A 13,615-nucleotide genomic window follows, 5' to 3' on the forward strand; every position below is an offset into this window, starting at 1 on the left:
AATCTTGATAGGAAATCAAAGGGAAAGATTGTGATGAAATGAGTATAACATGGGTACTGAATAGCGAAGCGATTGGAATTATGAACAGCATGCAACAGACACATACTTTTAGATAGAAGATACCACCACAACTCGCGATGAAGTTTACTTAGTCCTGCTTTTTTCAACTAAACATCCTGATTTTCAAGGCTGATCATGTGAGCCCAAGTATTTCAATGTGTGGATATATTTTACGCTTGACCTCATCACATCCCTTCTTACATAACACAATTTTTTACTGCTGTTTCCATCCATAGCTTCGTGTACAATCTATGCGCAAACTCCACATGTGCCGGCATAGGTTTCTCGGTACTTTTTCCGGCTCCTTTAAAGAACACACTCTTCAGCTCGAAGACTGCCACCCCCTCGCTTTTATCAACACTAGCCTTCATCTCAAAAAGTCCATCGCTATCCCTTACCCCGGTCACTAAAGGGGAATCTCCGCAGCGGACGATAATTGAAGTGGGGGTTTTGGAAACGACTTCAAAATGATCGGTTATTTGAGTTCCGACTTCGTAAGTGGAGGAGAGGAGTTGCGAAGGTTCCCAGAGCTGGTGGGAGGTGGTGGTGGTGTTTTGGTATTTTTTAGAAAGGTAGGAACGTTGGTATGAATAGCCTGTTTTCCCAAATTGGATTAGCTTTTATCATACCCTACTTCTATTTCCGTATCTCCTCTCTTTTCTCTTCTTAACCGCCGAGCAACGCGCGGCAAGCTCTTCAAGAATACAAGGAAAGGTACATACCCAAACCACCCCAAACTCCCGCACAAAAAGCCTCAACCAATTTTCCTTCCTTCTCCAATAAATGCGGTTTTATCTTACTCAGCGGTACCTTTCTTTGACATAAATCTTGCGTGGCAGGATTGCGATTGGGGTTTTGTCGCATGTAGGCTGCGCTTGAAAATATCGGATCCGAGGGGGAGACGGGGATGAATCTGGAATGGCGCGTCCAGAAGGCCCAGCCGGATGTGGCACCTGCGGCTCCGAGAAGGGCGGTGGTGAAGGTACTGCGGATAAGTCCCATTTTGTTAGAGGTTCGTATAGTGGAAGAAAGAGAAGGAAGACTAATAGAGAAAAGTTAAAGAGAGAAATGTGATGTGGTGTGACGAAATGGTGGAGAAGTGCTATTGGTAAGCTTGCGGATAAGGCTTATCGAGCTTATCAACATTTCCAGGGGTAAGGTTAGGTCTCGGCAGAAATGAAAGTTCTTGATTGCCGATCAAGACAGTACCGGTAGTAAGATTACATGACATAGTGAGTGGTATTGAACCTATTCCCTCATCCACATGTTCTCTAACATCAAATTCATACTTTCGTGCATGTTTCTCCCTTTCGTTTTTCTTCGTTCTGCAACCTTCGTGTCGGGGAAACAGACCTTTCAACTGTTCGTTTCTCTGCTAATTTGTCGTGTTTCAATCATCAAAGTTCAATATTCGGTTCAAGATTGGTTTGATTCTCCACTCCCGATCTTTTGAGGGTTGCAGAAAGCACTTTCCAGTTCAGGAATTCTGCAATACCCGATCATTAATTCACAATGCAATCTCACTATGGTTTCTCTTGCCCAGATGTTTGCCGAGGTTCAAGATAGCAAATTGTTCGATCTGCGAATGTTTTGTGGCCCATATGCATGATTGCTTCAGCTGAACACCATCCCCATGTATACATTCCACGGCTTTATCCACGCTGTATGAGCTCCTGACTAGCAAGTGGCTGGTCAAGTCATGGCAGGGATTTTTTCCATGCACGATTAACTCGGTTTTATGGCAGTGTCACTTCTCTTATCGGCGATATGCATCTCGAATTTCTTACCATGCTTATCTACCCCGCACATCAACGTGATGAGGGAGTATAGCGTGGAAAAATATCAGGTCGATCGAGATTATGACGCTTAAGTGGATATCAGAAATTGAGGTTATCTACCAAAAATATATAAAAAGAAGTTCTTTACCAAGTTCCTCTCCAGGCAAACATCTCAGGTGCTCCGCAAGAGAGAAGAGCAACACCTCAGTATGGGAGACTCAGGCATGACTCCAGACGAAACCAGAGGTTATCGATTGGGTGTTGATGTTGGAGTACGTGAATCGATCCTCAACAGCTCCAAGCACATGTCATAGCTGACAATTGGTTTTAGGGAACTTTCACCGACGTATGCGTCTTTACACCTGGGGGCGATACTATACGGACGAAGGTACCATCGACTGGTCAAGATCAATGTATCGGTGTTAAAAATGGTATCACGCAAGTGCGAGAGAAATTGAAGGCTTTGTACAAGTGGGATGGTCAATTCGACGGCATTCATCACGGTACTACTGTTGGTAAGGACCTATGACCTTTCTATGGTGTTTCAATGATTTTCTAATCCTCATGCCAGGAACAAATGCTGTTCTCGAAGGCAAAGGGGCAAAGGCTGGATTGATTGTCACAGCAGGTCATAAAGATATTCTGGCTGTACGGAGATCTCAGATACCAGGTGGTCTGGGAGCTTGGATTAATTTCATGCCACCTGATCTTATAGTTCCTCTTGAATATACCGTACAATGCAAAGGAACCATAGGCCACAATGGTCGGATTGTTGCACCAATCGATGAGGATTCACTTCGCAAAGATCTTACAAGCCTCAAGAAACGAAACCTTGAAACTATCACAATTAGTCTGCTCAACTCTTACCAGAACAACACACACGAGAAGCAGGTGGCAGAGATCTCGACGGAGGTTCTTGGTCCTGATGTTGAGATAATTTGTTCAAGTGATGTGTTATCAGAGATGGGAGAATACGAGCGCACTGTGACAGCAAGTGCTAACGCTGTCGTTAAGCCAGTAGTCAAGAAGTACCTAGCTAACCTCCAGAGCCTTCTTGCTGATGATAGCGAGACTATTCGAATCTTGAAAAGTGATGGTGGTCTTACTACATTAGACTTGGCTGGCGATCTACCTGTCAATATACTAATGTCTGGACCAGCAGGTGGGGTCCGAGGTGTCGCAGATATTGTCGCCAAGAAAACCAAATATCGAAATCTGATAACATTAGATATGGGTGGTACCTCAACCGACTGTGCACTTATTTCTGATGGAACTCCCGCCATTCGAAGAGAGACTGCTATTGACAATTTGATAGTAAGAGCTCCATCAGTGGATGTCAAGTAAGTCTTATTTCGCTCATCTTGCCACCATGCCTTTTAATTGACCATTATCAGAACTGTTGGTGCAGGTGGTGGATCAATAGCGCAATACGTTGAATTGACATCTACAATGCGCGTAGGTCCAGAATCGTCTGGAGCAGATCCTGGGCCTGCTTGTTATGGGAAGGGCGGAAATAACGCGACTGTAACTGACGCAAATGTTGTCCTCGGCTATCTTCCAGACAAACTTCTCGGTGGTGATTTTCCACTAGACATTGCAGCTGCGAGAATTGCGGTCGAAAACGTTGCAAAACAGATGGGATTATCGATAGATGAAACTGCTCAAGGTATCTATAACCTGGTTAACGAAAAGATGTACAACGCTTTACACAACGTCTCCGTTGAACAAGGTTACAATCCTGAAGACTTTTCACTTGTTGCATTTGGAGGAGCCGGTCCTCTGCATGCGAATGCGGTGGGAAAATTACTCGGAGCTTGGCCAGTTATTGTTCCACCCGCTCCGGGTGTTTTATGTGCACAGGGCGATGCTACGACAAAGTTGAGCCATGAACAGTCTATTTCTTACATCAAACTTCTCACGGACGCCACACAGAGTGAAATCTTTGATGCTCTATCTGAATTAAGAACAAAGTGCCAAGATGTAATTCTTAAAGCGCTAAGTCAGTCGACCCCTCTTAAAGTCGAGTACGAATCATATCTCAGGTACAAAGGCCAGGCTTTGACAATGTCTATCCCACTTCTTGTAGAAGATTTTGGACTTGATTCATTAAACTTTATTAAGACGATTAAAGAACGATTCCACGCAGCCCACGAACAGCAATATAGCTTCTGTCTTCCCGATTTCGAACTTGAGATGATGCGACTCGGTACAATTGTTACAGATGATTCTGCGGATGTGGAACTTAATCCTATCGAGATCGCTCCTCTTGACAGAATTTACAAACCTCCGCATGATGCTATTATTAGTCGGAAAACGATTAGTACCGACGGTGAAACAATGGAGGCGATATTTTGGGACAGATCCAAGATCACGAAAGTTGGATATCAGGTTCAAGGACCTTGTGTGGTATCAGAAATGGATTCCAATACTCTCGTACTTCCAGGCTTCCATGGCGAAATTGATCCGTATGGGAATATCCTCATTTTCCCAAACGAGGATACAAAGTTAACGTCTGATATTGCCCACCATAGTTGGGAAAGCGCTCAAGATCTTGTTCAAGTGTCACCGTTGATTCCAACTTTGATCTCCTCTTCATTGCAGTCAATAAGAAATGAGATGGATACCTTTATGCTAAGGTGTAGTATGTCACCTGCTATTCGAGATCAACAAGATGAATTTAATGTCATCACGAATAAAAAGGGACAGATGTTAGTCGGACAATTTGGTAGCTTTATTACCCAGTTCCTGCAGTCATGGAAAGGAACTATTGAGGAGGGTGATGTTTTCGTCACAAATGATGTTTATGAAACTAGTGGTGCTATAAGCCATCTCAATGATGTGGTTGTACTTCTCCCAATCCATCACAAAGGGGATCTCGTGGGCTGGGCAGCAAACTTTGGACATATGACGTATGTTGTTTCTCGATTTCCCAAGTACCAGGAACTAATTGATGATGAACAGTGATGTTGGGGGCACGGTGCCAGGAAGTATGTCTATTAACTCCACTTCTGTCTTCGAAGATGGGATTCAGATACCCACCGTAAAACTTTATTCTCGAGGTGTATATAATGCAGCGATGGTCGAAGTATTTTGTCGAAATTCTCGTCAACCGGATTGGTTTCGTAGCGATTTAACAGCCCTTGTAGCTGCTTGTAGAACGGCAGCTACCAGAGTCTGCGAGCTGAACGAAAGATTTGGTCCCAAGTAAGTCATGTCACTCACAAATTTAGGACAGTATAACTGATTTCTGTGTCTAGTGTATATAGTGCCTCTTGCGACGAACTTCTCGCACGAAATCGTTCAGGCATCAAGAAACTCATCGAAACTCAGCTCGGTGACGAGGAAAGCACATTCACTGATTTTATAGACGATGATGGTCAAGGCGTTGGACCTTATGCAATCACTTGTTCAATGAAAAAGACAAACGGAAAACTGGTCTTTGACTTCAATGGTACTTCTCCACAAGCTGAAACAGCTATTAATTTCTATCTCTCCGTTACTATGTTTAAAATGTTTGTCGGGTACTACTTACTTGCAGTATTTGATCCCTTTTGCGTCGTCAATGATGGATTTCATGACATGCTTGAAGTTATAATACCTGAAGGGACTATACTTCGTCCCGTACGCCCAGCCCCTGTCAGCTGTCGCACTCATCTTCTAGGACGCACAATGGATATCGTACAAGCTCTCATGGGTCAGCGGTCTCCCCAATATAGTGCTGCAGCTGGATTTTCAGATTCTCCACATTTCTTCTACTCCGGATTCAAAACTAATGGTGAATGGTATCAGCTCTACCAAATTGGCTTTGGGGGTGTTCCAGCTCGTCCTATTGGTGATGGTCCAGATTGTCATTGCTTGTTTCCAGCCATCAAATCTGTGCCCGCTGAGGCTATTGAGCTTAACTTTCCATTGCGAATCGAAGCCAATGAATCACTTGCCGATACTGGAGGTGCAGGGTTTCATCGTGGTGGTAATGCACAAAGAACTTTGTACCGATTTTTGGCAAAAGGTGAATTTAGTCTTCATGATGATAGATGGTTCACGAAACCGTGGGGAATCAGTGGAGGACAACCAGGTATGAGATCTTGGAAGAAACTGCGTTCAGTGAATGGCGAGGAAAAAATGTTGCAAAGTAAATGTGATCATGTCAAGGTGGTTCCCGGAGATTTGTTAGAATGGGTTACTTGGGGAGGTGGAGGACTGGGTGATCCATTCACGAGACCGGCTGAGAAAGTTGCGTTGGAGGTGGAGAGGAAGTTGGTTACAATTGATGGGGCTAAAAGAAATTACGGAGTGGTAATCAATGAGGATGATTTCTCGGTCAATAACGAGGAAACGGAAATTCTAAGAGAAAAGATGAAGAAAACGAATGGAGGAGAAGGGGTAGTTTACAACAGAGGTGGTACTCTAGAGGAATTGAGAGAACGATGCCAGGAGGAGACGGGATTAAAAGCTCCTGTTCCACAATGGGAGAATGATCCATATGGACCACATACGGGATTAGAGTATGTGCAAGAATGGTTCAAGGAGAAGAGGGCAATTAGAGGTTGGAACTTGCAGTGACGAATCTAGGCGGAATGTCTCTCTAAATCTGTTAAAATGACTGGTTGATCATATTGATCATGTTAAGTCTAATTATCCACGTCTACAGCCTGTGTATCTATTTGTTTTAGATGAGACAAAAACATTAGTGCTACTCCACATACGAATCTGAGATGTGCCCCCACTATCTCCTTGCATACAACATATCATATCCACAACCCCCACCGGATAAAATCTGTGCATCTAATATTGGATGATAGAGGGTCTTTTTATTTAATATATTTAATATATTTGATCATGAAATTCCATGCAACAATAAGCAATCAGCTGTCAGCGTTTGTGGTTTAGTGGTAAAATCCATCGTTGCCATCAATCTTCTCTTCTCTCGAAAAATAAGATCGGATCAACTTCGATGGGCCCCGGGTTCGATTCCCGGCGAACGCAATACTCTTTTTGCCCGTTGAATGGAACCATCTGATCGTTCCATTGATTTTGTTGTTAGTTTTTGAAGTTGTGGTGGTGGGTGATTGTTTGCAGGTGGTTTGCACGGCAGAAATCATGGTGTTGAATTTTTGTTGAGACACCGAGGGGCGCTTTGACCTCTTTTCTGGGAAGTTGCTTTTAGGAGAATATCAAAACCTCTGGGTTCCTGTTGAGTGAATGCTTGCGGACGTAATGTCAATTCTAGCATTGCTTTTGCTATCAATATGAGATGACCTACGAACAATATCAGTTCTGCCGCTGGTTGCTGTTACATATCAAAAGCTCATTTCCCTATCTTCCCCGTGGGATAAATTGCCCGTGCGCCGAATTTGGCGTTTGTAGAAGTTATAGAATGTCTTTCCTACAGACATATATCTTACAATCTAATCATATGATTGTACTCACATCTTCGAAGAGTTTACCGATTGTATCAAACGTAACCTGTATATTTATCTCATCACAAATCCTACCTTAATAAAGCTACCCGGCTCCACTACCATTAATAAACCTCCTTCAATTTGTGATTATACAATCAGCGAAGCATAACTACTGATCATTGTAAATCAACATCTTCGAAAATCGAGATTATCATGACTTCCACTTATTGATATAGTAGTATGAAATAAAGCATTAGATGGCGGCGTCGGTAATAGTAAGACAATGGCGAAACACCCTATAGAACATCTCTTCAAAGTTGATAGTTCCTTTCAGAAATCTGGATCTTACTCGACAGTAGCCCCCCTCTTTTGGTAAGCGAGACTTCGATGAAAAAGTGTAAAGGTAGTGGTAAGGGATCACGATATAACTTGCTTGCCCTTTTCAATTCTTTGTGTTCTCTTTGACTAACTATCATATATAAAGGATCTAGCGAAGAACCAGATGCGGCATGATTTGTGAATGAATCAAGAAGGCCCTTTATCGAAGGAGATTATCAAAGCCCGGAATTTCTTTATGGTGAAGCATAGAAAATCACTCTTTTCAAATCTTTCAGAATATGAATTTGATCCCATCTATACTTTCGTAGTAAGGTATCACAGCACTCATCACTATCTCATCCGAATCAACTCGCCATGGCAAATGATTGGAAGTTCCGTTCTCGCATGCCCACCACCTCTATCGCAGAAATACAAATTCCTCCCGGTCCACTCCAACGCATTAGCAAGCGTAAGCGTGTCACCCGAATGATAACCAGGGATGGATGCAAAGAATCTAGCATTATCAACGAGCTGCGAAAGAAATATGAAATCGACCTCGAGCATCCCCCTTTTTATCCTCCTAAGATCACTTTGCCTCAACCACCTATCCCTCGCCCAGAATCTGATAAACTGAATAGCAAAATAAGAAGTGAGATGGAAAGAAGACAGTTCGCTCCATTGACTCCTGATTGGATTTGGAGGGTCTTGACAGAAATGTACAGAGTGGATGAGGAAAAATGGGGGAAATGGGCAGTTGATTTGGATGGTATGAAATTGCCGAAAGCCGATTGGAGGTATCTATTAAAGGCTCTCGATCTTGGATTCAGAGGAAACGGGGAGATGGAAGATCACGAGCTTGGCCATGTAACAAACACTATTGCCGATTTAGTAAGTTGGCTTTCATTAGGTTTTCCCGGCTAGTTACGTTTACATACTCTACTTGGGTTGAATTTGTGCATTTGGAGACTATTACTGATGTGGCAAACTATTATTAGTATGTTTACATGGCTTGCGACTATAGGAACAGAGCAATAGCAAGAACACTCAAAAGCGGCGACCTAGCTGGTGATACACCAACCAAACAAAAAGTCAGCTGTATAATCATTGATTCTGACAAGTTGTATTGGGATAGAGACAAAGGTCAGATAATCAAGGATGGAGAGGATGAAAACGGAAATGATATTCGTCGGGTTATAGAGCAAGACTTTCCCAAAGCTTGGGAAAAGACCATGGAGGCATTGGCACAATACGATGACGAAACTTTTGCGAATCTTGACTATATTGTGATTCCACACGAATATGGCGCCTTCCATACACAATGCATTGGAATAGCACCAAAGCAAAGATTTGTCTTCCATATCGACCACTCCGGTCTGTCGCAAGCCAAATTTGAAAGTTCATTAGAAAATACGTACGGAGCTTACTATCATTCATTTTTTCAAATGTCTTTACTTGAAGCTATCATATACACAAGATTCGATAAAGGAGAGATCGACACCAACGAGTGGCCATTGTACGGGCAATGGTCCTACCGCACGGATCATGCAGATCCAGACAACAGAACGACAGACAATAGTCCCAACGCAAGTCGACAAAATGATACCTACAACTGCGCTGTGAACACCATGGCCAGTGCAGTGAATTTGATATTTGGATATGATATGGCTTGTTATGTGTCTGGAATGGATCTCTCCCCCGTCCCTGGAGTAACAGGAAAGAGAATAAGAGTCGCAGCGGAATTCTTAAATGGGGGATTCAACTACCCGTTCAATTATCCACTGTTCAAGATCCCAACAGAGTTACAAGAGATCATTATCGATGAAACTTATAAGCAAAATCTTCGACCCCTTCCGAACAGAGTAGGAGGTATCTGGGACGAATGGGATGATGAGGACCTAGAGGATCCAGTGGATCCAGAAACAGAGGAGGAAGAAGAAGAAGAAGAAGGAGAAGAAGAAGAAGAAGAAGGAGAAGAGGAGAAAATACCCCAAGCACAAGCTCGAACAAAAGTCAAGAAATCCACTAGGTACAAAAAGGTCAAGTGGCATGGCCAACCCGCTTTGGATTGGGATCCTATAGAGCCACATCCGACAGGACCAGGATCTGCAGACGACGATTTACCAATACGAACTCTTTGGCCTGCTCAAATGGATCCTACTAGAACGGGAAAATGTGGCATTATATACCCGATCACAAAGCCGCGCTTCTCGGATCCAAGGTATGATGATGCGTTTGAATGTAAGAGGGCAGCCATATTCCATGGAATGGAGGGCTGGGAATTGTGGGAGCGAATGCCATTATATATGTTCAAGCGCTGGATGGAGAATGTAATGGCAGGCAGAGCACATGAAGAATTGTCTCCATGGGTGAAAGTGCTCAAGCTTGATGGACCCGTTTTCTCCAAGACACAATATTGAGGGACGAAGGCGAAGATGCTTACAAGATTTGTTGACTTATTCCTAAGCAGTCTTTTTGAAATTGTACTCTCAGATGTTACTGATTCTTATTTAATTGCGTTTGAATAAATACATTGCTCATATCTTCTCAGTGAACCTACAAATCAATATCTCAAGACTTCATGAAATAATGATTCAACGTGTTTTTCTGTGGTGACTTGCTGACTTTCTTTGTCGATGCCTCTTGCTCCAACTTTTCGGCCTTTTCACCAACCTTCATCAACTCACATAATTCTTCAAATTCAGCGGAATTGACAATTCCACCCGACGCCTCCTTGTGACCACGAGCAAAGTTCTCTCCTAGTCTCTCAACTAAATCTGTAGTATCCAAATTGGCTACTGCTTTTAATGACTCGATAATATTGACTGGTGGATCGCGAGCCCGAGCACATCTAGCAATCCGACACGAGAAATTTACCTTGCCGGGCAAGTAGCCATAATTGGCCACCATGACTATTTCTAGGGCTTTAGATTTCAAGAAGCCGGCCTTTGTAAAAGAATTAGTCAAATGGCATAACCCCAATGATTCAATACATACCCATCGCGTAGCAATAACCGGGTGGACTTGAGCTTTGCTTTCGATTTTTAGGACCGCAATTTTCCCGTCTTTACTAAATTTTGGCGGTGTATGAGTCTGTTTTTCAACTTCCTCATTGATCTCGCGTCTTGCTTCGGCGAGCCTCTTATCTTTCATGATTTCTTTTGGATCTTCGGCTTCGAGTAATGCTTTCCAAGCAGTAATAACATCATAAGTACCAGTTCTTCGTGCTATATGAAGATCAGCGATTGAGATTTAGGAATTCATTAAACATACGAGCGTTAATCAAGGAAACACAATCATTAATGAGCTTTTTGGTATGTTTCTTAAAAGTATCTTTCATATCTGGAAATGGGGGTATCCATTTTATGGTATTTCCCAGATCACCATGTGTTCCTATTGCGCAAAGATAGCCACATTCTTGAGCAATATCAGCATGAAGTTCTTTGCAAATCTCGTACGTCATGAGAGCTGTCGTTGGAACTGGAGGGCAATGGCAGCCTGAAACAACCTTCCCTCGTATATTAGTATCGTTGCCACAAAGGAATGTTTTCTCTCTTACAGTAGCATTTTTTGGAAAGTCATCACTTAAATGATGATCAATAATCATACATTTTGCATTCTCATCATCAATGACAGGCAAACCACCTCGACTTCCTTGGTCTAAAACAATCACATAGCTAGGTTTCATTTCTGCCATTGCCGTTCTTTCGTATTCTTCATGGATATTCGAGCCTTTCCGCACTAAATGAACACTCAGATTCTTTTCTTCAAGCCCAAGCTTTATCAAAGTGCGATACATGATCACCCCAGCACTCAATCCATCTGCATCTTTATCCGGTACAATGAGAGTGGGCTTCTGAGCCATCGCGCATTCTCGGATGAATTTGTAGGCAGATTCTAGTTGGTCACGTGACGCGGGCCAAATCTCTTCGCCTGCGGAAGTACGACGAACGGGAGTACTGCAGTAATCATCAATTTTGATGGTCTTCTTTGGCGACTCTGATGTGATTTCGGCCTTTCTTTTAATTCCACGATCCATTGTAGGAAGGTGAAGAGTTAGATTTGAAGGGCTGGGGCGTATTGATAATTTTGTAGACAAAGTATTGATCCAAGGCCTAGCAGAAGCGGTACGATATAGAAGACTTCTTTGAGTCAAGTTACTGAAAACAAAAAGCATCGATAAGTTTGAAATGTACAGAAAAGAGGTTGGATACAAAATGGAAGAAGTTACTGTTTTATATATTTATATATATATATATATATAATTGTTCACATGTAGTTTGTAAGTAATATAATATGAAGATGCAATTTTTTGCTTTGATGAAGAAGGTTCACATTGGTCAAGGTTATTCATGACGTAATCTATTAATCTACACAGCGCGAACGTGCCAAACCAGTGACTTTTCACCTCCCTTCTTTCCACAATATCATTGCAATAATCAATTGTTTATAGAATGGGAAGGGCTTTGAATGAAATCGGTTTACATGTTTTGGCTTATATTTCACATCAGAATATCGCTTTGTTGTCCCCTGTTGAACCGCTCATAACACAGTTCGCATGAGAGGTGGTGTATGTACAGGCCGGCGGTGGTTGCTATCGCACTTTCGGGAAGGTTAACAAACAATCTCGTGTGTAGCATTTGATATGAGAGGTTTTCAGAGGAAGACTACAACTGAATTCGAACGATGTATTTCATTAATTACATTTTCATTCACAAGCATACATATCCGAGGATTCAGCATATTTTTCTGTTTTTTTTTTTTTTTTTTTTTTTACAAAAAGAAAGTTTCTTCTATTTTTTTTGGTTTTTAGGGAGGGAGAGGAAGTTTATAGATCGAAAAATCAAGAACTACAAAATTTCTATCTACCTATCTATGTCATGAGATGGGAGAGAAGGCGTGGGTTTTGGTTTTGTATTGAGGTTGAGAATGAGTGAGTGAGTGATTAGGTTACCCCATTCTCAGAAATTCTCCGCCCACCACGATCTTCCCGCCCTTCTCAACTTGCTTGATCCGGAATTCGTATGGTGTGAAGCACCATCACTCGCTTGATACGAGTGACAAGAAATCGACAGTTCCGTATTTTTGATATCTGCGACGAATTCCTGCGTCACTGAGTCTCTTGCGGAATTGATGATGTCGCTCTCTGAAATCTTGAAGATTCTGCAATTGCTGTGAAATTTCGAGAGTAAAGCACCAATCATCCATGAGCTTTGAAAGTTCCTTGACCAACGCTTGATGTTCTTTCCAAAACAACTGGAATTGATGGATGTTGCAGCGGCGAGGATTGCACTTGCAGCCGTCAACTTCGAGGATCTTCCAGCACTCCTCGATTTCCTTGGAGCTATAATCGCAGAGTTGCGATGGCTCTAGGATTTTGCTGATGGGGAGGTTGGATGATGAGTCCGCCGCATCTTTGGCATCGATTGATGTAATGCAGAGCTGCTCGAAGCAGACATCACAGGTGCAACACTCTGGTGTTTCATTCTTTCCGTGAGCACTCTGATCTAGTATGTCGTTGTTGAGCTTGGCGTGGATGGGCCGATCAATTTGGAATTTGATGAATCGAGGCATCTTGCCTATTTTTTCGTTAACTCGCGTGGTTGATTTGTTTTTGGAAGTTAGGATATTGAGTGGTGAAGAGATAGTAGTCGTTGTGTGTAGGTGTGATGCTTAATGAGGATGAGATGAGTTGAGTTGAAATTGACATGAAAGGATCAACGTCTTCCTCATATACGTGCATAAAGATACTCGTTCAAAATCGGCTCAATTGTCAATCAGACAAGCTTGAGCGGTATGTAAGAGCGAGATCAGGATAAAAATGTCAGTGTCACGAGTAACCTCACTGCCAAATTGTCCCCAATGCGATGGCTGGCGAGAACAAAAGGCATTCTTCAATCTGATCGAGTTAAAAGCATCTGTCCCTGATCTGTGTCAGGGGCAAAATAAGAATGCCTTTATCCGGTATCTTTGTTCACCCAATTTGGGCAGTTCTATCTCTTTCAACTTAGTGCACATCGGATCTTTATCATCAGTCAACCTTACCAACCCAATTTTTCT

At 42.6% G+C, this 13,615-nt stretch overlaps 5 protein-coding genes across 5 annotated transcripts; 2 read left to right on the forward strand and 3 right to left on the reverse strand.

Moving 5' to 3' along the window:
• Positions 1-257: 257 nt before the first annotated feature.
• Positions 258-1,062, reverse strand: EAF01_011748 (uncharacterized protein; the record flags this gene model as incomplete). Its single annotated transcript, XM_038920006.1, has 2 exons — positions 258-655; positions 783-1,062. 2 exons carry the CDS (start codon positions 1,060-1,062, stop codon positions 258-260), a joined length of 678 nt encoding a protein of 225 aa, XP_038764536.1.
• A 244-nt stretch (positions 1,063-1,306) lies between these two features.
• EAF01_011749 (uncharacterized protein) lies at positions 1,307-6,552 on the forward strand. The gene is made up of 6 exons (XM_038920007.1): positions 1,307-2,110; positions 2,170-2,353; positions 2,410-3,178; positions 3,233-4,747; positions 4,800-5,042; positions 5,096-6,552. The coding sequence occupies exons 1-6, from the start codon at positions 2,048-2,050 to the stop codon at positions 6,399-6,401; spliced, it is 4,080 nt and encodes a 1,359-aa protein (XP_038764537.1). The 5' UTR covers positions 1,307-2,047; the 3' UTR covers positions 6,402-6,552.
• A 1,381-nt stretch (positions 6,553-7,933) lies between these two features.
• Positions 7,934-9,975, forward strand: EAF01_011750 (uncharacterized protein; the record flags this gene model as incomplete). The annotated part of the gene is made up of 2 exons (XM_038920008.1): positions 7,934-8,446; positions 8,554-9,975. The coding sequence occupies 2 exons, from the start codon at positions 7,934-7,936 to the stop codon at positions 9,973-9,975; spliced, it is 1,935 nt and encodes a 644-aa protein (XP_038764538.1).
• A 55-nt stretch (positions 9,976-10,030) lies between these two features.
• Positions 10,031-11,828, reverse strand: EAF01_011751 (uncharacterized protein). The gene is made up of 4 exons (XM_038920009.1): positions 11,115-11,828; positions 10,829-11,063; positions 10,553-10,782; positions 10,031-10,501 (listed from the first exon to the last, which is right to left on the reverse strand). Exons 1-4 carry the CDS (start codon positions 11,730-11,732, stop codon positions 10,127-10,129), a joined length of 1,458 nt encoding a protein of 485 aa, XP_038764539.1. The 5' UTR covers positions 11,733-11,828; the 3' UTR covers positions 10,031-10,126.
• A 767-nt stretch (positions 11,829-12,595) lies between these two features.
• EAF01_011752 (uncharacterized protein) lies at positions 12,596-13,129 on the reverse strand (the record flags this gene model as incomplete). Its single annotated transcript, XM_038920010.1, has 1 exon — positions 12,596-13,129. The coding sequence occupies one exon, from the start codon at positions 13,127-13,129 to the stop codon at positions 12,596-12,598; it is 534 nt and encodes a 177-aa protein (XP_038764540.1).
• Between the last annotated feature and the right edge of the window lie 486 nt (positions 13,130-13,615).

The sequence above is a fragment of the Botrytis porri genome, assembly GCF_014898465.1.
Source record: "Botrytis porri strain MUCL 3234 chromosome Unknown BPOR_024, whole genome shotgun sequence".
In the NCBI taxonomy this organism is placed as follows: Eukaryota; Fungi; Ascomycota; class Leotiomycetes; order Helotiales; family Sclerotiniaceae; genus Botrytis; species Botrytis porri.

Bases quoted from the DNA above. Each gene is read 5' to 3' on its own strand.
- EAF01_011751 (XM_038920009.1), bottom strand. From the start codon at position 11,732: ATGCTTTTTGTTTTCAGTAACTTGACTCAAAGAAGTCTTCTATATCGT. The intron at 11,064-11,114 runs GTAAGAGAGAAA...ATACGAGGGAAG, and splicing joins ACTTTCCAAAAAATGCTACT to GTTGTTTCAGGCTGCCATTG. The intron at 10,502-10,552 runs GTATGTATTGAA...TCTTTTACAAAG, and splicing joins CGGTTATTGCTACGCGATGG to GCCGGCTTCTTGAAATCTAA.
- EAF01_011749 (XM_038920007.1), top strand. From the start codon at position 2,048: ATGGGAGACTCAGGCATGACTCCAGACGAAACCAGAGGTTATCGATTG. The intron at 4,748-4,799 runs GTATGTTGTTTC...GATGATGAACAG, and splicing joins GCAAACTTTGGACATATGAC to TGATGTTGGGGGCACGGTGC. The intron at 5,043-5,095 runs GTAAGTCATGTC...TTCTGTGTCTAG, and splicing joins AACGAAAGATTTGGTCCCAA to TGTATATAGTGCCTCTTGCG.